The sequence below is a fragment of the Anoplopoma fimbria genome, chromosome 21 (assembly GCF_027596085.1).
Source record: "Anoplopoma fimbria isolate UVic2021 breed Golden Eagle Sablefish chromosome 21, Afim_UVic_2022, whole genome shotgun sequence".
NCBI classification, from domain to species: Eukaryota; Metazoa; Chordata; class Actinopteri; order Perciformes; family Anoplopomatidae; genus Anoplopoma; species Anoplopoma fimbria.
The window spans coordinates 10170442-10196944 of record NC_072469.1 but is presented as its reverse complement, the minus strand read 5'-3'; the positions used below and the strand labels follow the sequence as shown (position 1 = coordinate 10196944).

The following is a 26503-nucleotide window of genomic DNA, read 5'->3' as shown; positions in this document are numbered from 1 at the left end:
TGTAATTCATCATAAATCCTGTGTTCCAGGGAAAAATTGTATGACCTCAATTTACTTCTTTAACTTTCGTTAATATGGTAAATACATTTTATGAGGCTAATTTGGGATTATATACATCTGCACATTGATAGCCCCTTTCCTTCCATTGGCACATAATGTCACACGCAGCAGGTTACTTATCGCCTACAATCATGTGAGGGACCTTCTCACTCAATAACAAAGTTAACCAGCTTTGGCCAATTTACATGTTTTTTATGGTTGTACTGTCAGGTCAAAGTCTTTGCATGAGTATTAGAGTGTGGCAGCACATCAAACCCCAGTAAAGTAGTTTGGAGTGTTCAGGCGACACAACTCCTCTCGATGGCTGGGAAACTGCGGCTGTCGTGGCTTTTCTTCGTGCTCATTTTCCTTTTGGTGGGACTACATGGAGAGCCGAGGGACACAGCAGCAAGACCAAACAAGAAGAGTGTTGGAAATGACCAGTGAGTTGGGCTTCGTATCAAAAAAAGAATGTCTTATAGTGGTAAATCAGAAATGATGGTCTCCACCAGCATTGCTCAGCAGACATATTCATCTGTTTTGGGAAAACAGCTGGTTGATAAAGGTTTCAAATTATGCTGAGAATAAGGTTTCTAAAAGAGTCAGCCTTTAATATCCATGCGTATGACGATTTTATGCTGTATGTATGTAATTTTATGCTTTTTCATGTACATGGTCCGTACAGAGCTGATTTCATTTAAAGATGAAAAACTCACTCACCCCCAAACTTTAGCTTGGAATTGTGGTCCAACTTCTTGCAGGGCTCCCATTGATCGTAGTATAACAGGGACGTAGACCTATTAAGAATATACTTTATCTAGTACTTTGGGTAGAGCACCTCAACAAGAGAAAGAGCAGAGAGTAAACCAGGGCCAGTTTGTCAAACAATTGATATCCAGAGTCATTATTTAACAAGGAACTAAAATAAAACTCACTAACTTAACTCGGTCTTAAAAACAACTTAGTGTTCAGACACACACAAGTCTAGTAGCACAAGAGCAGCATAGTTAATTCAATTTATATTTACCAATAGCCCTTATCAATAAAAAAAATATATAATTCTAATGTGTTCACGCAAAGGAAAAGAGAAGGAGTCCAGAGCAGCAACTCAGTGTCTTCTAACTGACACAATCACAAGTACGATAGTCCCACAATCAATCTGAATATTACCCCGGAGGGGTAATAGGAGAAAGCCTCCGGCTCATCCGCTCTGGAAAATCCACTCCGTATGGAAACACTTTTTTTTGTAGAGGACGCGGACTAGTCCACTGATCAGTCAATTTGCCACAATTGTTTTTGTTTGTGTCCCTTGTCCCCATAGTCTGTTATCCTTTATTTCCTCGCTTGAACCGGAAGTTGTTCAGCGCTGCAGAAAGCTCTTATTTCTGCTCTGAGGAGCGAGGAAACACAAGAGCAGCCTTTACAGAAGTATTTTAATAACCGACTCGCCAACTCATTGTTTATCAGTTATCAGATGGACGCTGCTGCTGATGGGACTGATCTGATGCATATCAACATCACAGAAGATTCATAGATTAGAAAGATTTGTCTTTCCATTATCTGTTATTTACCTCAATAACTTTAATTTTAGATACAATTAAAGTAAGAGGACAGTCTGTCAGCAGAAACACTTTTTACATCATTTGTCCTCATTTCCGTTCAGTCATATGAGGCTGATCATTTTGTGAGCGTGGGGTTTGATATGAGTTAGATTCTTTTGATTTTCCCAAAAATACTTTCCAGAAAACACCATCATCATATTCAGGGTTATGGCATAATGATTTAAGAATCCGAATTTCAATACATACATAGCCATCCATCTTCCGTAACCGCTTATCCAGTTAAGGGTCGCGGGGGTGCTGGAGCCAATCCCAGCTGTCAATGGGCGAAGGCAGGGTACACCCTGGACAGGTCGCCAGCCTATCACAGGGCTGACATATATAGACAGACAACCACTCACACTCACATTCACACCCTACGGGCAATTTTAGAGTCATCAATTAACCTAAGCTGCATGTCTTTGGACTGTGGGAGGAAGCCGGAGAACATGCAAACTCCACACAGAAGGTTGTCTGGCCCAGGAATTGAACCCGTACCCCTCTTGCTGTGAGGCGACAGTGCTAACCACTACACCACCGTGCAGCCATACATAGCCAAATATTAAATAAATAATAAAAAGTGTTCTCCCAGTAGAAATCGATCCTGCCCTCATAAGCAGGACACAGAATACAGTAAAAAAAATACCTTCATAAATTCAGGTTGTTTAACAGGCTACAGAGAGAACACTGCTGCTCTGGAAGTGATGATAACTGTGTCTTCATTAGTACTAGTTCAGTAATATTGTTTGCATACACAAACTCCATCAAAAGTCCCCGCAGCTGGTCCAGCTGTGATTAGCTGATCTGCCATCTATGAAACAGACCTTGCTTCACGTGGCGCTTCAGTGTTGAGGGACTTAGAAGCAAGGTAAAGAAACAAGTGAGGGAAACATGGATGCATTGAGAGACTTGGGATGCACCCCTGGTTGCAGTTGAAGAGAGAGTGCAGTTGATTAGTTTATGCAGGTACCACGGCAAGACATTACCCCACTGCCCCCTTACACCAGACCTTGAGGGACAGTGATACATTCTCTGAATACTATGAGGTTTATAGTGGGATTCTGATGGATTTGTATTTTTGTACCTTACACCTACTCCATGGTCCTAGCTCTGGTTGACCCAAATATAACAGCTGTGTTTTAAATCTATCAGCACACAGTCTGTTGATTTAACTGATGCTTTGACCCCGTAGGCCTCGTATGCTGTCAGATGATGGTCACCTTGTCTTCACAACCGGGGACAGTAAAGAGATTCGCTTCCAGACGTCAGCATCAGGCCGGGTTAAAGTGGATAATGAGGACCTCACCCAGCTTCTGAGTCAGGTAAGTTTATACTTTATCCTTTTCAGACCAATAGTCCTACAGGGACGGGCACAAGGCAGGGCTACAGTTGCCATGCAGCTGCCCCTCTGGAGAAAAAAGTTTTACCTTTGCTGTTGTGGTTTGGTTAGGGTCACAACTACTGTAACCTAGATACCAGTAGCACATAATGTTACAGTCAGATCAAATGAAATGACCAAGCTTTAGTTAGTTTTTTTTTATCATTTTTATTGTGAGTGTGTGTGAGTTGGGGGGGGCTATGTAGCAATATATATGTAATATTTATTAGATGAAATACATATCTCTTCATCTTGATTTTAGGTGTTTTTCTTTATTTACCAACAGTAAATGACTCATTTTACTGTAAATGAAACTTTGATGTTTCCATCCCAGCAGCCCAAGAATAACTTTACAATAACGAAAACAAAACAGATTTAAATGTGTAAAAATCCCCTGTACACACAAAAGCAACCCAGTATACCTACACTGTCTGCTAACTCCAGTTCTAAATGTTAAGGTATTTTGGTGCTCCTGCTCTAATTGATGAGGTTTGGCTTTACTTGATGAAACAAGGGATCTGTTTGGACCGCCAGCACTTCACCAACATCACAACAGAAAACTCATTGGCTTATCCAAACCAGTCAAAAAAGATATTCACTGCTGTACATGTAACTTTTAACGAACTTCTTATCAGCATTTAGTCAACTGAATGCCCACTGCTCCTCATATGACGCTATGAATGATTATCAAGTTAGGAAGCAGACTCAGCAGTTTGGACAGGACCAAAGATCAGGGACCAGGTGCATCAGAGTTGGTGGAGCCATCATTAGAACTGCACAGCAGACAGTCACGCACACACATACACACAATCTTTTAATTTAAATGTATGAAGCTATATTTTGCATCTATTCCCAGTGAGCATTTTTATGTCTAATAGATGTCTAAAAGAAGAAAGTGAAAGTTTATTCAACGTCTATTTGTAGACGTCTATTAGACCACATTTAGACGTGATTTGCAATAGTGCATTTGTAATCCTCTACGTTGTGCTAATACTGTTATATCATCATTTTAGAGGTTTACTATGAAACCACATTTCTCAGTTGAAAGCCAATATTGAAAATCACGTCTAAATGTGGTCTAAACGTGAACGTCTAATAGACGTCTACAAATAGACGTTGATTAAACTTTCACTTTTGAACCACTTTTAGACATAAACGTCTTTTAAACGTCTTTTGAACCTCAAACTGCTCACAGTAAAATATGTACCATTTAAACACGTAGTCATAGTAACACATTAACAGTTTACATTGACAGGACAAATAAGACCATCTGACACAGGCAACAATGAATTTGTTTTTATTCATACAACTACAATGAAATTGAAAATACAAAACAAAATCTCCCTTTTTCTTCTTTAAATGTCGTTGTCAAAGCGTCCAGGAGCCGGTTTCAGATGATCTGCCATATTTCAGATGGATGTCTGTAAATTAAACAAGAATTATAAAACATATTCACTGTTGAAATGTTTGAAATGTCGCGATTTGAAACAAATCAGCTACATCAGTCCGGCAGCATATTTTGGTCTGGGTATAAGTTGCCTTTTTTTGATGAAAGGAACCAGAAGGACTTTTGATGGCTAAGATAGTTCGAAATAAAATAAACAAATACAAAGGATAAATAACATTATAAAATTAAATAATATGTACAAAACATCATATTGTCACTTCCAAATCATCAAATACTGAAACTCGATTGGTGATCCTAAGCTTCAAACTATGACACTCTAGTGTCAGTTTTGGACATGTCACAGACGTTAGTCTCCACTAACACACATGAATAGTGTCTTTTCAAAATAAACATCCATCACAAGAAGATTGTTTAGGCAACAAAGCACTTAGTGAAGTTACATTACATTACAGTCATTTAGCAGACGCTTTTATCCAAAGCGACTTACAATCAGTAGCTCAAAGGGGTTAAATGTCTTGCCCAAGGACACATCGACTGCCGAAACCGGTATAACCGCCAACCCTCTGAATGGAGAACGACCCTACTCTCCACTGCGCCACAGCCACCCCTCAAGTTAACCTCAACCACGCTTTTGTCCTAAACCCAACTGCCAATTTACTTGACGACCGAGTTATTTAGTGGACACTAATGACTCGTGAGGAAATGTTAACGTTTAATTTTAGTTTGACATGGGACACAAACAGTAGTTTCCTGGATGAAAGTCCTGTGTTTGTTTATCTGCAAAGTTGCATAATGGTTCATTACTATCATTGAACACTTTCACATTGTCATTCGATTATTATTATTATAAAAATATCACATATATATATAAATATATTTTTGTTGTGTGTACCTATTCGCCATCATTGATGTGTACAGTAACCATGGTTACAAGAGTTATCACAAGGTTAGCATAAAAGGTGCAGATATTTATACAGGACTGTAATAATAGTAGCGAGAACCATCAGCAACAAAGCCTTAAAGTAAGCCATGTCCTTGGCCAAGGACATTAAACCAGGCGTGGTCACAAAGAAACAGGAACAGTCTCATAATTCAGGGGACGATAGTCAATGAACAGACACAGGCAGCTTTCTTCTCACAACAGAGGCTTTTGCTCCAGCCTCTTCACAAAGCAGTCTTTAAAAATGCGACATGTTTTGGGGACAGGATGTGCCTGTTCAGAGCGGGTCAGTTTCTTGGCCCTACAGCCTGCAGCGATGTTGAGAAGTGCTCATTGCTGGTCGACTCCAGGGGAGTGAAGAAGAGTATATCTAGCATCCACTGTCTGTAAAGGCCTACTGCGGACGACATGCTGGACTCGCCCTTGGTGCTACACAGTTTATTTATAATAAATGTTTTGCATGTCCAAATTGCACCAATTTGGACACTGCACATCCTTTGGTCCTCAGCAAATGACCCACCTTGTGCGAAGTAGATCGTATGAACGGTCTGGGCATATGCAAAGTACACGCAATTCAATTCAATTCAATTTATTTGTATAGCCCAAAATTCCAAATTTGCCTCAGAGGGCTTTACAATCTTTACAGCACACACACATAAGGACAGCGATAATCTGCTTTATAGTTAGAAAAGTCTGTCAACTACAAATTTCTGTACAAACTTTAGAATACATCCAGCAGATATTGAGATATTTCACTAGATAGATAAAAAAAATGAACCCACTGATTGCAAAGCCCAACCTGTTGGCTGAGTCATCTAGAAATCAAAAGAATTTTGTATTTATGCATGCTGCTGTAATTCATCAGTATTATACATTAGGTCAATAATATCATTATAAGGTCAATGATCTTTTTTAAATTGAGTTTTAATTGCGCTTAGCCCCACACTCACAATGGCAAAAGACAACTATTTGCATGCCCGTTGACAACTGGGCTGATTGCCTGTTGCCTCACTGCATTTTATTAACTGTTTGCCCTGCCTTTTCTCATAGTTGGCAGAAGTGCATTTCTTTTAAAGAAGATAGTAACTGTGGTCACCATGGACGACTTGGATTATCTGCTACAGCATACATTTGAACGTCTGCCTTGTGAATAAAACCTTGAGATTAAACAGCTGGGTCCGCTCAACAGCTGCAGAATTTTGTTATACTGTCATAAGAAAGTAACTGCAGATTTAATAGAGTGGTTCTCCAGGAAAAAAAACTGACTGCTTGTCAGAGAAGGCTTTTTTTTTTTTTTTTTTTTGTTTTGTTTGTGTTATCGGGGGAGGATGGTACTTGGTCAAGAACAGGCATTCTTCTTAGAGGATTAGCAAACATGAAAGCAGCAGGACTATATAGTGAAGTTGTCTGGCTCAACAGAGCAAACATAGCTACCCAGCTGACTATCACCTGTGGTAAACTGTTAAAGCTACTAGGAGGAAATTCAATTTTGGGTTGAGCATGGCGGTCCCTGTGAACAGTCCTTTTAGAAAACCTCTCATTTTACTGCAGCAAGGTCTGCCCGTCGGTGTTGGTTTGCAGCGAGGTGATGCTCCGTTCCTGGCTGGAGTAGGAGACGCTGCTGCCCGGTGCAGAGCTCTCCACCTCCCACAGGAGCTCCAACTGCTGGTTGAAGGCTGTAGTGAGGCCGGATCTGGTTGGTCCTCGGCATCAAATTTGGATCTGGGTATTCCTGGGCAGAGAAGCTGGATCTTGTCATCTGTGCTGCTGGTTTGGATTTTGTGCAAAATCAGATGCCAGCAGAGACCAGTCCACCGAGGACAGACCCAGGTCCATCAGAGACAAGTTCACCGAGGACAGACCCAGATCTGGCTTCACTGCCGAGGACAGACCCAGATCTGGCAGATCTGACACGAATCCAGTCTTGCTGATAAAATACAAATCTTGCATTCATGGGAATGATTTTCTACAAAATAATTCACATTTGTTTTGAAGTGGTCAGCCAGACCACACTGAACTAATGTTTTTAATTTACGTGCAGGATTTCTTCTGGAACTATTTTACATCAGCTTTTGTAAACAGAAGTGTCTGTGACTGTCTGATTTTCAGATCAAAACCAATAAAGCAGACATTAATGACATTAAGGCTCATGGAGGAGGAGTTTCCCCTGAAATAACTAACAAACTAAACCAGCTGGATACCGAGGTAGGACATTAAAGCTTGTTCTTACGCAATGAGCAATGTTTTGTTTTATCTTTTTATGAAATCAATAAAATACAGATGGAAATCACATTTTAACAATACCAGTTGCCCGTTACCAGTCTTGATGGACTTATTTTGATGCAATCCAACTGAATTTTGTTGGTTTGTAATAAAAGCTTTTCTTATCCTGAATGGACTGTACATATTCCATACAATATATTTCCTAAGGTGCTTTCCTTGCTCTCCAGGTTTCAACACTTCAGAATAAAGTGACTGCACTTGAATCGGTAAGATATTTAGGTCAAACTGTTTGTTGTAAAGGCTCAAACTCAACACTGTCCCATACATGTCATGTTGCCTTTCTTCTCCTCTTTTCTCCTGCAGACGATCCAAACGTTGTCTTGCACCAGCAATCCCTGTCAGAATGGAGGAACATGTCTGAACTTACTCAACTCATACCACTGTCTGTGTCCCGGCAACTGGGCTGTGAGTTATATACTGTTTGTTACCTTGTGGGGGTGGTTATTACTATTTGTATTAGTGAACCTTGTGCTGTTTGAAATCCTGATTCCTCACAGCAGACTAAATCATATTTTTCCAGAACCCCAGAAACCTACTAGACTGTTACTCCTGTAATACTATTTGGCTTTATGTTTGCTGTGTCTCAGGGTTTCCACCATATATTGTTATTAGATTCGATGCTTATCTCAAGATAGGCACCACCTAAGCACCACATCAACTAAAGAACAAAATTCTTAAAACTAGACTTAGCTGAAACGTATCCCAGTGGTCACGGGTATATTAGAAAAGGCCAACTTGGTTTCCTTAAAGACTTCCAGACTATCCCCATGGTCAGTTGCATCCAGATGATCAGTATAGCATTTCTAAAAAATCCTATACTCTTACAGTCATTCAAAATATGTACATACAAAATACAAAGACACAAAATCTAAAACAATACATTAAGCACAATCCAAACATTAGTTTGCGTTTCATCACATAAATAACATGAAGGAAGCCTGAGGCCTTCAGGGGTTGGGACCAGTTACCCTCTTTGCCAAGATGAAATCCAGTACTGAACATGACAAATTTCTATCCCTGCAGCATTTATATTCCTACAAGTGTCTTAAAATGGTAGTTTGTGTATACCTGTACAACAGGAATAGAACACACTCAAGTGAAAAAAACGTGTGTGTTCTATTCCTGTTCAATGACCTTTACAGTTCTTTCTCATCTACAGCTAATATTTTCGTCTGATTCTAATCCAGGTCTTTTTCAAATGTCTTCCTCTCTTTCTCTGTGTGTGTGTGTGTGTGTGTGTGTGTGTGTGTGTGTGTGTGTGTGTGTGTGTGTGTGTGTGTGTGTGTGTGTGTGCGTGTTAGGGTCATAACTGTGCAACAGATGTGAATGAATGTCAGGTGTATTCAGGAACATCTCTGAGTTGCCAGAATGGAGCAACCTGTGTAAACAGCCCTGGATCGTACAGGTATGTGTAGGCTTCCCATAATGCTCTACTGATGGGCTGTCAAAATGTTATCCAAATGTTTCTTAAATTTTTTTTCAGATCTGCCTACCAGAGGGCAGTAGAGAGTTTTATGTTCCCTGATCAGATGGTCACATGTTGGATGGCACATTTGTCTCTGTGCAGTAATGCTTGTGTGTGTCTGCGTGTGTGTGTGTGTGTGTGTGTGTGTGTGTGTGTGTGTGTGTGTGTGTGTGTGTGTGTGTGTGTGTGTGTGTGTGTGTTTGTGTGTGTGTGTGTGTGTGTGGCCTGGGGCAGAACTCTGGTTGGGGAGCAGATATTGGGCCTGGGTCCAGAACTAGTTTGGCCTCAGCAGTGAGCTCCAAAGTACATAGATGTCTCCACTGTTCAAATGATGGAATAAAAAAATACAGATTGTATGTCATATTGTAGATGAAATAAAACATTTCCACACACACATTATCTTACATGCAGAGTATGTATAAAATAATTTTCTTGTTCAAAAATGTCTTTCTTTATTCCAGTAATGTACTGCTACACAGCTACCTTTACGGTAAATTAATAATAGATGTGTCTGTGCAGTTGCACCTGTTCTCCAGAATGGTCCGGGTCTCTCTGTACAGTGCGTTATGACGACTGCAGGAATGGGGGACTGGACCTGTGTGTACATGGGACATGTATTGATGCAGACCGGGTTATAGCGGGACAGGTAACTAGTGTGTTGCTTTCTGGAGAACCGTTTATAAAAACAGCTTCACACTCAACACTGTTCTTCCTCTGGTCCTCAGCGACATCGCTGACATGACATGTTGAGTCATACCCAAGTCACAGTGGTTCAGGAAGAAACCCCTGGGGCAAACTTTACTGTTGGACAAGTTAGACAAACTGGACCTGGGCTTTTAGATTAGTATGATGATTCCATATGAATGGATGTTACCATCCTACCTCGTTGTGCCCCAAAAATAACTCACAAAAGGCCATGTTTCCGAAGATGTGAGATTTCCAGCACAGCCGAGGGTCTTACAGACACAGCCAGGTAAAACTTTATTAGACACAGAGACAGACAGACACACATACAGACAGACAGACAGACAGACAGACAGACAGACACACAGAGACACTGACAGAGAGACAGAGAGACACACAGACAGACAAACAGAGATTCCTTGCTTTTTATTTATCTGAACAGTTTAACAGCTTTATTAGCAGCATGTGATGGTGTTCTCTGCATGCTCCATGAAGGCTCCATAGTCAGTGCTGTGCAGCCTCAGCGGTACCAGTTGAACTAGATTTCTCAGTAGTAAAGCTGTTTTCTGAATCAAAAAGCTTTTCAGTAGATTATCTCTTTATTGATCAAGTGTTGTGATAACGTCTACACAAGCTTCATTTTCTTAAGCATTCTGAAGCTCAAGCACAGCAGAGCTCTGTGCTGTGGTCTGAAAGTAAACTAAGGATCAGTAAGTGACGCCACCGCCATGCACAGACGAGTATGTGTATCCGATAGAAGCACTTTCTATAGGGTAACATCATGTACCAGTCCTAATGCCTCCGACCTCTCTGCCAAAGGAATACAGATACGCAAGTTTGAGTTTACTTGATGGAGAGATGGCAGAGGACAGTATATACTGTATATATATATATATATATGTATGTGTGTGTGTGTGTGTGTGTGTGTGTGTGTGTGTGTGTGTGTGTGTAGTGAAGCTTCATTTAATGTAGAGTAGCTGGTAGCTTAGCTCACCACACTTTTCAAGTAGCCTGCCCCATTCTGCCAATAATTTAAAAGTTTTCAATCCACAGTATAATTCTTTAATAATTTATAAAAAAGTGGCTATAATTATTACAAGGTATAAAAAACAGCATGTGTGTCATTCAACAAGGATACTACCTTTACAGTAAAAATGTGTTGAATACAGTTAACCTTGTATTTCATCTTGATATACTCTATGATTTTGAGATTATGAGTTTTCAAACTGTGACTTTTTTCCACATCAAACAGCCTAAATATCAGTGCATTTGTGAGAGCGGCTGGGACGCTCCAGCTGGGAACCCGTCCTGTGTGTCTGATGTTAACGAGTGTGACCTACCCAACAAACCCTGCTCCACCAACCCTGCTGTCCCCTGCTACAACACTCAGGGGTCCTTCTACTGCGGAGCCTGTCCTGCTGGTAACAACTCCTACTGGCTTCTCTTTTACATGATTACATTAACAGGATGAAGTGATGGAATTCGCTACCAGATTTTTGTGACAGTAAAACCAGAAGTATACACAGATTCTCAGCAAAGTATAGTGGAATCTAAAAAATAGGGTGCACTCAATTTTTTTTCTTTGCATTGGGTGGAATGTAAACAGCAAAAAACTCTGTGCAGATTATAAGGCATCAGAAAATAACTGTATTATAATGGTCATATATAGACCTCAAGATGAACTGATTGGATAGAGGCATACGACCACAAGACGCAGATTCTTATTTCATCCTATTAAAACTGTATTGATCCTGCTTCAGCTCTGTCCTGGTGGTATTACGTGTTGCTACTCTACAACTAGACAACAAATTGCACAAAAAAAAGTATTTCATAAATGCGTTAGACATGCCACGTTATATTTGTACTTGTACGTGAATTTGTGTATTGCCACTGTGTGTGTATAGCTGTGCATTATGCTCTAATACCCTCTAATATGTCTCAGGTTGGCAAGGCAATGGCTACAGCTGTCAGGATGTGGACGAATGTTTGATCAATAATGGTGGTTGCTCCTCCACTCCTGTGGTGCAATGCCTGAACACCATGGGCTCCTTCCACTGTGGTCCCTGTCCTCCAGGTATGAGGGGGGTGGAAACGAGAGTTACCAATGTAACTACATTGGTATGAATTCTGCAGGAACTCTAGAGACACTATGTAATATCTGGATTTCCATCATGCGCATGCGCAGAGGTAGAGACCTTATACCAACAAAGTCCCATGTGTGACCTACTGTACTGTACTGTATGATTCGATGATCACTGTCGTATCCTACAGTATCTTATTGTTTTTTTAGAAGTGCAGAGGATGGATCATTACTCAAAATGATCAGCTATGAAGATTCTGGCGTAGCCGATAAAGCTCTTATGCTTATGAATGTATGGCTTCATCAGGTGGCCTGTGTCGCCCTGGTCATGCATATAACTTTGTCGTCTAAGGGCAACATGCATGTGCTGGATTTCTAAGTTTTACATATACGCCTCTGGTGGTCAACAGGAATGACATGTTGTTGTTCTCTGTTTACTGTTCTTTACGTGATGAAGTGATGGGGGTTAGGATTTAAGACAGCAGCTTTATCTCAATACTGCCTCTTATCGAAGAATTTCCAGTAAATATTGATGGAAAAATATATAGAAAATAAAATAATAATTTCAAGCATGTCACCAGGCCCTGGGTGTAACTTTGTTTGAGCTATACAATGGGTAATGTGTCTGGGTTTCAGAGAGGAAAAAGTCTCGCCCTCCACTACAGTAACCCAGAGGACACTCCCCTGCTAGTTCCTGCTCTCTGTGCAGTGGAACGATGACAAAATTAAACGGGAAAAAATGAATCACCGCAAAAATGAAAAAAAGGCCCTCTGATGGTCTTCTCTGAACTCTAGTCAGACTTTTTGGTGACTGTGTCTTTAACTGTCTCAGAATCACTAAGGAGTCAAACAAGCAAAACAAATAATACAATCTAATAAATCTTGCATTTGTGCAGGCTATGAGGGGGATGGGAGAACATGCACCCAGACCAATCTCTGCGCGAACAACAATGGAGGCTGTTACCCTTTAGCTACTTGCTCCATCAGCCCAGGTAAAAACAAACATATGCATGACTGTATGACTTGTATCTTTACTAGCGGCATAGGGAATATTATTTGTGGTTGAACTGATAAAAGAGACACAGTCAAGGATTCAAGGGGAGCAAGGATCAGAAAAGGTGAGTCATGTGTTTTCTAGATTTTTCTAGATAGGCTTTTTTGGAGAGCAGGGAGGGTCTTCTAATTTTTTCCAATGTTAATTTAATATCATTCTTCCCTTGTATAAGAACACAATAGCTACAGTACATCAAAAAGATGGCTTTTGTGTGTGCAAGGGTAAAAATGGAGCATATTGGTTATATGCACAGGGCAATGTCTCTACAACAGGGCATTATGGGTTTTAATGAAATTAAGTTATAGAACCAATATGTCACTTTTAAAGGAACAGAAATGAGGTGGATCTTTATATCTACTAAGGTAGGAACTTGTTTTTGTGAATTCAGAAGAAAAAACCCCACATTGAAAGCTCCTACCCTGTACTCCTTCTCCAAGTCCACACATGCACATGTACACTAGATGAGAAAATATGGATCTGAGTTTCAACAATCAGAGCCTCCTTTTCAGCACCCTATAAGCTTTCCAGGGAAGGCTTAGCAGGCTCACACTCCGATCATTGGAGCCCATCCTCTGGTCGTCCTTTACAAATGGGAACCACCAGTTTTCCACTGTCCCTGACCTTGATGGCTCATGGAGGAGGCATGTCCGCCAAGACAGCCCAACAATATCCAAAGTCTTCAGCATCTAAGGGCCAAGCTGTGCCAGCTACAGTACTTTGGTGCCACAAGATATATTGTATATATGTTTTACCTTTGAGCAGCCAGCTCTGTGCTGACATTTGATGATCGATCTAAAATGAACAGGTTGGGTCAGAATTTGATCCAGAGATAATTGTGAGGCTGTTGTGGTACTTAGCTTTTCAGGTGCGGTACAAACAGACACGAGGCCTCTGGTCTGTATTGAAATGCTTTTCTTTTTGTGACATGCAGGATGGATAATTGATTGGTATTCACTACTTAGGGTGTGTTGCTGATGAAGGCCTGCTTTGTTTTGGGATCAGTGTGCACGAACAGAGCCCTGACTGCATGTCACTCACACAGCTTTTTCTCTCCTCTGTACGTCAGCGAACACTGAACTTCACTAAAGCGACATTTAAATGGTCTTTTTGTTTATTTAACCACTTTCTATTTTTAAGTAAAAATATATATATGCAAATATATTTACAATATAATAAATATAGTAGAATATTATTAACACTACAAAATGAAATATAAAATATTTTGCAATTATTTTCTTACAGTTACTTCTCAAAACAAGGACTGAAAAACTTTGAACTCTTCTTGATTCCAAGAAATTTGTACACTTTTTTGTTAGAGTGTTGATTTGACAAAGTAACAAACACTCCTGTGTTCAGTTAATGTGGGACATGACCATTAACCCTTCTTCTCCTCACTCCACCCTCCCACATCCACCAGGCACCAGCCTCCCTGTCTGTACCTGCCCTCCAGGCTACACAGGCAGTGGTTATGGACCAGCTGGTTGCACCGAGTCAAGCAACATCTGTCAGACCAACAACCCCTGTGTCAACGGACAGTGTGTGGTGAGTGTGTTTTTCACTGCTTAGATATGACCAGATGATGTGTGGCTGTTATGAGAAAGATGTCTCTAACTTCATCTGCATTCACTCATTTTAAAAGATAAGGCTGGTATATGATAACAATGAGGAATACAACCCTACGCACCTCAGGGTGAGCTATAGGTTTGCATTAAAAAAGCTTTAAAATCAGTTTGTGTCTTTATTTCTGATGTCAGGGTTTTAAGGCTCGACTTGTTTTGAGAAACTACAGGCCTCTGAGGGGCTGCTCCACCGGTACATGCCTAATTGACGTCACCTTTGTGTAGCATGTCAGTTGAATACAATTACTCAGTGTATTTATTTGGACACCATCAAATCCAACCATATTGCCTGTGATTCTCAATCAATGAATTACCAGATATATACTATATATTTGTATTTCAAAATGTTGGTTGTTTAACTCGAAAAGACGAATGACCGATGTGACTAGCGTCTTCAGATTTGTTTTTTTCATTAGTATGGCAGCAGTATTAATCAAATCCCCTTGTATAAACACATTAACGATGTCTGACTAGTGCCCTACCGCTGTCACAGGACACCAGCTCGGCTTCTGGCTACATCTGCAACTGTAACTCTGGCTGGGGAGGAGTGAACTGTGACCAGAATATCAATGAATGCTTAAGCAACCCCTGTCAGAATGGAGGAACCTGCACCGATGGAACCAATGGATTCACATGTACCTGCACTGCCCAGTGGACTGGCCCACTCTGCCAGAGCCCACAGCAAGGTAAGAGCTGGACGAGAAGATGTGGAGAGACTGGGAAGATGAAGGACGCAAGGTGAAGGGAAGAAGTATGGAGAGATGGGCCATAAGGAGGTGGAGAAGGGCAAAGACAAGAAGAAGAAAGTAGAATGGATGTGCAGAGACACAGGAAGCAGTTAGGGACTGGATAACAGACATTGGGCACTGTGATAATACACCTTATTGTTAAATATCACTAAACTGTAATCTGTTTCCTAAATCTATGTATGTGTGTTGACAGCGTGTGGAGGTTTCCTGTCTGGCCCTGCTGGTTCCTTCAGTTATCCCAACACCCCAGGTCATGATGAGTATGATCACCAGGTCAGCTGTGCCTGGGTGATCCGCATTGAACCGAACAAGGTCAGCTGCCTACTTTAATTTACTCTAGACCACTTTTCTTTCTGTCATGTCCTTCTGGACAGGTAGTTTAAGGTCCAGAGGACGTCATCTACATGGATCACAGTGTTGTATCTCTGCTTAAATCACTTTACTTTTCCCAGTAACAGCACTGGAAGCACTACATTGGATTGTGAGCACAATACATATGGGGGCTTAATGTTAAAGTAAATGCTAGCCCGTCTAACGATCAGGGAGCTACATCATCAACTGATTGGGGTGTCATAGTTCTGGTTTAGTCCCACCTGCTGACTGTGGTCTAGCTGGTGGATGTTCACTAAACATTGTGTGCTGGGCAGGCAGGGTACAGCCATGTGATCAGAGCAAAGTCGCTTTGCGTTTGTGCTCTGATACCAAAACATGAGCTAAAAAAGAAAGATGTCATCCTTAGTTGATGTAACTATATTCATATGTGGCAGATTGACAGAGATTCTTAGACTTATGCGTTCTCTCCCCTTTAGATTCTGCGTATTACCTTTCCTTTCTTTGAGCTGGAGAGCAGTGCCAACTGCAACTATGACTTCCTTCAAATTCATGATGGGGACAGTGCCTCTGCTTTCATGATCGGAAAATACTGCGGCCAAAATAACCCGCAGGAACTCCACAGCTCCCACAATTCCCTATATTTCTGGTTTCGATCTGACCACTCCGTCAGTGCTGGTGGCTTCACTGTTGCTTGGCAGTCTCAGGACCCAGGTAGGGGTGTTTCATCTGCTTTGGTTTGTTTAATGGGTAATCCTTAAAAGTTTGAACTTTCTAAGGTATAATGCCTGGCTGAGAGGTCACCAGGGCCTTGTTTCAGAAAGCCTGAAACACTCTGAGGGAGTTTACCCTGAGATGAGGGAAACTCATCAAAGTTACTGCCTTTATGTGTTGTCAGTCATTTCTTTGAACAGCCTTTTTTTTTGCCCTCACGTTTAAATATTACAAAGAGTCGAGTAACCCTCAGCTCAGAGTAAAACCTCTGCCTTCTATTTGTGAGTAGGAGTTTTAGTTATATAAATGAATTAGAAACATTGTGACTTATACCACTATTGATTGCTTTTTTTCTTTCTGAGCAACTCACAGGCTTAACTCAGAGTGAATAAACTCTGATCAGCTTTCTGTAACCGAAAAAAAGTTTATTTAACCTACTTTTTAAAATAGGACCCAGGTCACTGGTTTTATTCAAATAATGGCGGGGGGGTTACCACAACCCCCATGAGGCAAACTAAAACTCTGACTAACACAAGACAAATCAAAGAAGACATACAACATATCAACTACTCTGCATACTGTACAACCTACACCTACAATAATAAAAATGATAGTAATTAGAATAGTTTGGCTTTGGCTTTAATAAACATTATGTTAATAATGAAACTATCTCCTCCTTTGTGAATTATTATAACTGCAGGACTGCAATTGTCAGAAAGCCACTCAAAAGTTTTAGTGTTGCAGCTCACAAAGGGTTTTGAAAGTCAAAGTGTGAAATCTATTTTCATTTTAGTGTGTGGAGACGAACTAACTGCCCCCTATGGCAACATTAACTCACCTGGTTACCCTGGAAACTACCCTCCTAGCCGAGACTGCTATTGGATGGTGACAGTGGAGCCCAGCCTGCTCATTACCTTTGCATTCGGGACTCTCAGTCTGGAGCATCACTCTGACTGCAACTTTGACTTCCTGGAGGTGAGAAATGCTGGCTTCTGTAACAACAATGAACAAAAAAATCACGTTTAAACTCAGTTCATCTGTCCAGTCTAATGAAAACAGTATTTCTAAAGCAAAGAAGAAATACCATTTTGATTGAAAGCTATGTATCTGTGTCAACAACGCTCTTTAAACCATATTCCAACACACAAACCCGACTACTGCTTACCTGTTGACCTGTACAGAGAAGCTGTAATACTGGCACAGCTGTTTATATTTTGTCAGGTGTGTGCTCTGGATGCCACTAGTGATTCCACCTCCTGCAACCAGCCTAATGCAATTATTCCTCTATTTATTGTCATCTGTGGCCAAATATTGTAGATACGGGATGGTCTACTACCTGAAGACCCAGTTCTTGGGAAGTACTGCAGTACTGCGTCACCTCCTCCCCTGCAGACCACCGGTCCAGCTGCATGGATCCACTTCCACTCAGACCATAGTGTCTCTGACCGAGGCTTCCACATCACATACACAACATCACCAAGTAAGAAACTGTGCATGCCAAGTAAGACAGTGTGTACACCATGTCATCCTTTAACACATTACAGATATGCGACTGTCTCCCATTACGTTTATCGGAAGATTATCATTATTCTTGACCTTTGGAGCAGTATGAGAGGACAGGACCAAGTTCTATGTGTCAGCAGTTTTCAGAACCAGAAACACTTATTGATCCCCAAGTGAAAATTCTTACGTTACATTTGCTCTTATTTATAAGCAATAATGATTTATATATCATTGGTAAAGCTTCCTTTAATCCGAGGATCGGCAGTTCCATTCCTGGCTCCGGTAGTCCATGTTGAAGTGTCCTGTGCCAGCAGTGTATGAATGTTGTATGAATGATTAGTTAGAGTCCTGATGGATGTATGAATGGGTGTGAATGACAACATGTAGTGTTAAAGCACTTTGAGTGGTCAGAAGACTAGATAGACGCTCTACAAGTACAGTCTATTTAAAAAATCCAAAAGCATAAAGAAATATAAGATCACTATGTAAAATAATTTTAAATGATGTACATTACGCTACAATATTACTCAATATATGCAGAGAATACATTTAAATTACAAAATTTAGAAACAAGGAATGCTTAAAACAAGAAATATATGCATCAAACACGGTTCAAGCATAGTGAGCAAGACGGGTTCCATGTTCCAAGGCAGAAGGGCTGGGGCTACCAACATCACCACAGACTGTGCACTGAGGACAGTCAGGAAGAGAGGGCACAGGGAACACTAAGTTCACGGCCCCTGGAAAAGGCCCCGTCCGGGAGAGATGCTGTAAAGCTGAAACGACGGGAGCCGCATGACACTCTCTGAATTGAACCAGAGCCGGTCGCTGTGCACCGCTGCAGAGGAAATGCTCCTCCAGAGGGTCAGCCAGCCCATATAAATTGACATTCTTTATGTGTCACAAGATTGAGGAAAAATTACAACAAGGGAAGGAGCCAAACGTAGACTAAGCAGACAGACAGGAGGCAGGTCCAGCAGGCAGGTTGCAGGCAACAGAAAACCACATTGAACCAGAGAAGTTGTGACCATTGTGAGATGTCTCCTGTCTAAATGAATCTCTCGGAGCTGGTCAGACTTGTGGTAACAGCAGGTTTTTTCCACATCTGCATTTATGGCAAAGGACAAAATAGTAGAAAGGTCATCTCTTGTGGACAACAGGGCATGTTCAGTCTAGTGGCAAATCCTCCGTTGCTATGAGGATTGCAAAATGTTTAGATTTTTACAAATCTATACACGTATTAAATACACTGACACAGTGGGACAATGATACAGTGATCGTATAATGGGTTTGAATTAATGTAATTAAAATAGAACAGAAACTGTCTCTTGTAGGAGTGAAATGTATGAGGAGAAATACAAAATATATCAACAGAAATTGTCAGGTTTTGGTAAAGAGGCAACAGGAGATGGACCCAAATGCAGACACACAAGAGAAGCAGAGGGATAATTAAACAGGGATTTTAATAAACAAGAGTCCAAAACAAAACTTACATGGGGGTGATGACAAAAATAATAAAAGAAAGTCTAACACGAAAAAATTACGAGAAACAGGAACCAGGAATATCCACGGGAACACAGACAGAACAAGGCGGGAACACAGCAGACATAACAGACGAACCAACAACTAGCAGACAAAAGACAGGACTATAAATACACAAGAAACTAATCAGACAACAAGACACAGGTGGGCAGACATGAGGGCAGGCTGAAAGCTGATAGGTGGGAGAAACACTAGGGAACAGAACAAGGCTGACAAGACTAATACATTACAGGTGTATACAATCAGGGGTGGGGTAGACAATTACAAAAGTGGGAAAACATACAAGGGCAGGAAGTGAAATAAACATAGAGATCATGACAGAAATATATTTATACAGATTTCTCACACTTTTTTATATACATTTTTATAATAACGAATATGTAACTTAGCAAACAGATAGATAGATAGATAGATAGATAGATAGATAGATAGATAGATAGATAGATAGATAGATAGATAGATAGATAGATAGATAGATATCTTAATTTTCGTGTCATGCACAAATGTGCCCAACCCTCATGGGTTTACAAGACACCAACAATACAGCTGCAGTGGACCCACATCTCATCAAGTCATATGTGTGTGTACACAAAAAACAGGTTGCTTCACCGCTCAATCTTAAACAAAACATTCTGCCTTCTCTCCCAGGCCTGGCAAATAAAATCTGCTACAAAGAAGGCTCCTTTCCTGAAACACAACTCGAGTTTTTCATAGTCATCCAGCCAAAAGAATTCAACATAAATGGAAGTCATTTTACTAAAGAGGACATCCCTTATGTCCTCGTAGACAGGACAGTAAAACAAAAAGTGCACCTCATTCTCAATTTCCCCGAGCGCACACAACAAACAGATTCTGTCTTCTTCTGGAGTGGAATGAAACCTACCGGTCTCTAGGGCTAGTGGTAATGTTCCTGAGCAAACAACAAGAAAATACTTCAACTACATGTTCAAAATATTACCACACTCAATAAAATAACATACTTAAACATACCTGCATTTATGGCAAAGTACAAACTAGTAGAAAGGTCATCTCTTGTTGGCAACAGCTCATGCTCAGTCTAGAGGGTCAGCATGTTAATGTTAGCTAGCTATCTTGTAGACATTTTTTACTGGCAATAAAACACATAAAAAGCGAAAGGTTAACTTAATGAAAACATGGCGAAAATATTCTAAGACAAATAATATACAACTAAATAAAGCCAGCTCAACTTTATGTACTTTTCTAGCTAGTTCACATTATTTTGTCCACAGACATTCTACTACTCAATGCAGGTACCAATTCACAACAGCAGGTGGCATAGTTTTCCCATTTAGCGGGATTAAATTTGAACCTTTTCAACTATGTTACAAAGGCATGAATGCTGAATGTTGAAAAGCTGACACTGCTACACTCACAAAGTGTAAGAAAACCTGCAATGCGTGAAAGATGTAGAACAAGGAGGGATTATTGATCAGTTGTAAAATGCATGGAAAAGCACCGGAACAGTATTAATAGTTGATAGTGGGAAAGGGATGAAGAATGCAAAATATAGAGGTAGCAATGAAAGATCAAATAGGAGTGTTAGAGCAAGGACCTATATGAGCTTAAGTGCTATGAGAAGTAATTGAGGTTTCCTTTAATTGTCTTTCTTGGAATAAGAATAATACATCATGAGGTCAAAGCCCTGAAAGAGTTGAAATTTTATTTTGAAAAACTAGGTGTCATCCTAGTTTCCTGTTAACATACAGTGACTATTGAGGAAAAATAATAGAACATGCTTGATACCTAACGTTCATTATGCCGACGTGTCCTCCATTCATTTCCTTGCCTCCTCTCCTGACATCCGGTTCCGCTCAAGAGAGATACGAGCGCAGGAGGCGAGGAAGAGACGTGATTGCTGTCAGATGTGCACAACTGTGTTCATAACAACGTATATACTTACTATCAATTTAATTCTCAACGAGGCATAATGTGACAAGAATGTACATATTTATTTAATACACACATTATACACACACATAGGTGTGTATAATGTGTGTATTCGATATATAAACACACATATATATATATATATATATATATATATATATATATATATTGATCTCCTATCCTGAGCAGTGTCAATGTCTCGTTAATGTGATGAGCTGCTCTTGCTATGTAGCTCCTCACCCTGGGATGTGTTGTATCTTAGGTGACCCTGGCTGTGGTGGAACCTTCACTGATAGTGAGGGCATCATCATCTCCCCCAACTGGCCCAACGACTATGCCCACAACCGCCAGTGTATCTATTTGATCAGGTTGCCAGCGGGTGAAAAGGTGGCCCTAAACTTCACTCACATGAACCTGGAGAGTCACAGCACCTGCACTTTTGACTATGTGGAGGTAGGACCCGTTTATGACTCAATTAAATATATCCCTCAAAATGTTCTTGAATAACCCCATATCTTAGAAAAAATACATTGAGACACAATCTGCTTTGTCAAATACGTTTTTAAAACATAATGGTTTCAGTGATTTTGTTCACTAACAATGCTTCGTCCAGACCAACGTGGGTTCTCTTCCTGTGTCCCATCTGTTGTAAGTTTCAATGTTAGCTATCGTTAGGGTCAGGGAAGATTTTGACTTTTGGTAAAAAATTGAAAAAGTCTCCACATCATGTGCAACACATCCCAGCTTACGCTTCAAGTCAGCAAAGACTTTGCAATATTCGATCAAGACCACAGTCTTTCCATTAGTTTAACCAAAAGAGAGAGGACATAATTCATACAGATGTTGGAGGAAAACAATAGAAATATGTTGGGACTGGTCCATTAAAATTTAAGTTTACTCGTTATGATGATAAGAAAGTGCATTAGCTGATGCCAATAAGTTGTGTATAAACATACTTTATGTGAGACAGTTTAGTCCTGATCCTCTATATGACCTTCATCAGTAAACGATGCCATCAGAGAGAAGATTGTCTTTTCTATATAGTTATTCTTAATACTAGTCAGTCAGGTTGGATTCCGATGATATTAGACTAAATCATGCAGGTTCACCAGAAACTCCCTCAGCTCAGACTCCTGTGGGAGTTCCAGCAGAGTCAAGCCCAAAAAAAATGGACTCGCCTCACTGCAGATGATAAACCCAGATCCGGCTTCACTTCCACCTTCAACCTGCAGTCAGTGCTCCGGTGGGAGGTGAAGAGCTCTTTGCCTGGCTGCAGCGTCTCCTCCTCTGGCAGGAGCAGAGCTTTGCCTCGCTGCTCCACTGGTTTCCTCTGAGAGCCAACACCTACATCACTGCTGGAGACCCAGGCTGCATTGCTGGGAGGGAAGGGAGGCACGGGAAAACCAGAACCAGGACTTTGCAGGGAAGACTGAGATTGAGATAGTTGAAAGCCAATATGTCAAGCAGCCAAGTGAACTTCTGAGGAGATATTTTTGTGCAGTGGAGGAAGTAGTTTTACTTATTAAGAGCTACAGTGTGAAATTCTGCAGATGCATGCATCAATTTTTAACATTATTCCTTAGTTTTTATTTGATGATTAAAAATGTTAAAAATAGTTTGTCAACAAATATTGTTTGCCATAGTTTTAGTTGACAAAATGAAGACGGCATTTAACCCACTTCTCCGTCCTCTGCTTTTACCCCCTTTCATTCAAGGTTCGTAATGGCAGAATGGAGACTGATCCTTTGATAGGGAGGTACTGTGGGAGCTCCCTGCCAGCGCCAATTCTCTCATCCTCCAACTTCCTGTGGATTCGTTTCAGGTCTGACAGCTCAGTCAGCAGGGCTGGTTTCAGGGCAGTCTATACCGTTGGTGAGATGCCACAAATGTATTTTACGCCATATGAAATCATGTCTATGTGTTGCATGTTCTGTTATATATGTTTTGTATATTTGTTTTAAGAAGGATAGTGGCATTTCACAAATTCAATTCAAATGACAATTTCTTGGAGCAAAGACGCAGATTCAGTAGTGTAATCAGGATATATTCAGCCAAACATTCACTCTTCAGTATTATTTGAGACAAGTAATGTTTAACCAGAAAAATGACGAGTACCAGTAATTCATGATGAGGGAATTATCTCAGACCCAGGCAAATAACCCTTTCTCTACCCAGGTTGTGGAGGTATTTTGTCTGGGACTGGACAGCTACGCTCTCCCTACCATCCGAATGCTTATCCCCACAATAAGGTCTGTGAGTGGGTCATTAACCAGCCAGAGGGCTATGTGGTCACATTCAACTTCCTGTCATTTGACATTGAGGGAGGCTCCTGCCGTTTTGACTCTGTTGAGGTAAACAAATGCTAAACTTTTCATGTAAATAAAGCTGTTGGACCTAAATATAAAATTGACTCCTAATGTTACACGTTGTCATTTTTCCTTTGAATTGGTTGTCAATCTCCAGAGGGCAGGTCATGCCTAATATGAGCCTACCAGTGGGCAGATGCTAGAGTCTGAGGGGTAGGGAAAGTATGGACAGACAGACTGACAGGCACACAAACAGACAGACACATTTGCCTATTCTGTGGATGTGAAAAAGGGGATGAGCTGTCCTCTGCCATTCTGGTGAGGATGGTGATTAAAACCAGTGGCATACTCTTCAACAAAGATATACAGCTCTTGAGAAAGATGCTTTAGTTTTGGTACTGGCTGTGAAACAGGCCCTATGATCTTAAAATCAAGCACAATTCAAGCAAGAATAATATAGCAGCGGATTCCCCCTCCAGGAGCTGAAAGAAAACCAGGTTACATAGTGGAACAATCATGACAGAAAATATGTATTTGATGACACATATTGTGTTGCCATAGTTGCTTTTGTATTATGCCACAAAAAAATTCAACAAATCTTTTCCTTCTTTCTACACATATATTATGGGTGGATAGATTGAGGATAGAGGATCAGGTATAATGGTGCATGTGTCCTCTGTCTTCCAGGTGAGGGATGGCTCCACGTCTAGCTCTCCTCTGCTGGGGACATTTTGTGGAACTGAGATTCCCCCCAGACTCCAGTCCACTCAGAGATCCATGTACATCCGCTTCAAGACCGACTCCTCTGTCAGCAACCACGGCTTTGAAGCAGCCTATGGCTCTGCCTTGGAGGGTGAGAAAAATAACAATATTTAGCAAAGGTTTAAAGCATCTTAAGCCAGTGGCTGGGCATACGATCTTAGATTAGTTCATTATGTATACCATAGAGTTCAATAAACACTTTCCTTGAAAGTTAATGGTGAATCGTATAACTCACGTCTAGTACACAGTACTGGAGACCGTCTTCCAAAGCATACCAGTCTTCCTGCTAAGCAGATGAATGCAAAAATGCCTGTTCTTTGAAACTAGGAACACCATGCACAAATACACAAACACCAAATTTCACTTCCAGATGCAGTGGCTGCTTTTTAGCTTGGATTAAACTGCTATTGACTCATTTGGACTTTTGGTATTTCTTGTTAACCACAGTCTCCTTCCCAAACTCCTTCACAGTTGTGTTAGTAAGGACAGATTGATGCTTGATTAATATAAGACTCATGCACAATACAGGTACTGGTATGCAGTACTGGTATGCAGTTCCAAAACATGTGTTTTGCTGATTGACTCAAGGTTTTTATATTAGGTTGGAAACAAGGTCAAAAACTCAAAACTTGTACACAACACTTTGCAAATATTCAGCAGTAATTTAAAGTATACATTATCGGCAGTAAACGGATACTAATATTCATCTAGAGGAATATTAGTATTTTGGTATATTTATGACCTAGTCAAGCTACTTTGACCAGTTATGCTCTTTTTATTGTACCAGGCTGTGGCGATACCTTGACGAGTCCTTTAGGCACAATCACAAGCCCTGGCCACCCCACAAACTACCCCCACGGGGCCAACTGTACCTGGTACATTAGTGTTACCCCAGGCAACCTGGTTCGGCTGTCATTCGACTCCTTCAACCTGGAGTACCACGCCAACTGTAATTATGATTACCTGGAGGTGTACGACAATGGCACTGTGCACACCGGAACCAAGATTGGCAGGTATTTATGATGAAACATGTAACCCAAGCCCCATCCCCATCTGCTACTCACATCAAAGCCCACACTGTCACTAACTGCATTCCCAGCATTCATTTTATCAAACTTTTGGTAAACCGAAAAAATGTTTTCAGAGAGAAGCAGTCTTAACCAAGCGTTTGAAGAATATATGCAGGTTGAAAGGGGTTAAAAAGATAAAGATAGAAGCTAAAGCTAGTGTGAAAATGAACCACCACATCATCTGATGATTGAGATAGAAGGCAATTCAATTATGAACACCATTCCTTTGAAGCCAGGTAAGTCTTAATTTACTGGTATAATCATCAAAATCCATTCAGTATAGCCTCAGTAACTAGCAAAGCACAGAAGTGCTAAGGCTAGTTATTGATGTGCTAACGTGCTCTGCTAATTAATGCCTGCTTCTATCAATCTCCCCGGGTGACGAGTATCACTATTAACCACTATGTTGTCAGAGTCAGAGCAAAAGGTCGGGCTAGTTATCAAACCCTGTTCAGAGTTAGCTGATGCTACACTTTGATTGGCCAGTCTGCGTTCGAGGGACGGGATTTTGCGAAACGTCAGATGCTTTGTATTTGTTGTACTTGAGATTTGGGTGCTTTGTATGTGCAGGTACTGTGGCCGTTCAGTGCCTCCTTCCATCACCAGTACTGACCGCCTGCTGACCCTGCTGTTTGTGACGGACTCAAGTTTAGGCACAGAGGGATTCTCTGCCAGCTATGTCTCAATCAATGCCACCACAGGTACACTATTTACTTTTTTCAGTTTTTGGTGTGTCACAGCCCGACTCAGAGGCTGAAACAAGAAGGGGAGACGGGCGAGCCGGCTGCCAAGAAAAGTATTTTTATTTTCTTGCTTAACACAAATGAAACAATATAAAGTGTAGTTATCAGTTGTCAGTCCTGAGGTGCATGTATGGGTGTGTGTGACAATGTATATTAGTAAACACAATGAAGAACGCTGTAATGCAAAGTGGCAGGAAGCATGTCCTCCCCCAGCCCCGAGAGGCTGCCAAATGAGGGTATTTATGGCAGAGCCACACCGGCCCAGGTGTGGCTCAGGTGAATATAGTTGAGCAAAATAATAGCAAAAATACTCACAAGCTCACGTTCC

At 40.9% G+C, this 26503-nt stretch overlaps 1 protein-coding gene across 1 annotated transcript in view; it reads left to right on the top strand.

Annotated features, from left to right (window-relative positions):
- Window positions 1-360: 360 nt before the first annotated feature.
- The window catches only part of cubn (cubilin (intrinsic factor-cobalamin receptor)), an 89984-nt gene continuing 63841 nt past the window's right edge, over window positions 361-26503 (top strand). The window contains exons 1-22 of the mRNA XM_054622653.1: window positions 361-482; window positions 2830-2959; window positions 7473-7568; window positions 7814-7852; window positions 7950-8051; window positions 8948-9051; window positions 9631-9757; window positions 11048-11216; window positions 11738-11869; window positions 12772-12867; window positions 14347-14471; window positions 15042-15234; window positions 15491-15609; window positions 16107-16341; window positions 17135-17316; window positions 17659-17821; window positions 21557-21747; window positions 23010-23166; window positions 23470-23645; window positions 24288-24453; window positions 25150-25375; window positions 26003-26133. Coding sequence (XP_054478628.1) covers window positions 361-482; window positions 2830-2959; window positions 7473-7568; window positions 7814-7852; window positions 7950-8051; window positions 8948-9051; window positions 9631-9757; window positions 11048-11216; window positions 11738-11869; window positions 12772-12867; window positions 14347-14471; window positions 15042-15234; window positions 15491-15609; window positions 16107-16341; window positions 17135-17316; window positions 17659-17821; window positions 21557-21747; window positions 23010-23166; window positions 23470-23645; window positions 24288-24453; window positions 25150-25375; window positions 26003-26133 — 3181 coding nt within the window. The remainder of the gene's footprint in view (window positions 483-2829; window positions 2960-7472; window positions 7569-7813; window positions 7853-7949; window positions 8052-8947; window positions 9052-9630; window positions 9758-11047; window positions 11217-11737; window positions 11870-12771; window positions 12868-14346; window positions 14472-15041; window positions 15235-15490; window positions 15610-16106; window positions 16342-17134; window positions 17317-17658; window positions 17822-21556; window positions 21748-23009; window positions 23167-23469; window positions 23646-24287; window positions 24454-25149; window positions 25376-26002; window positions 26134-26503) is intronic.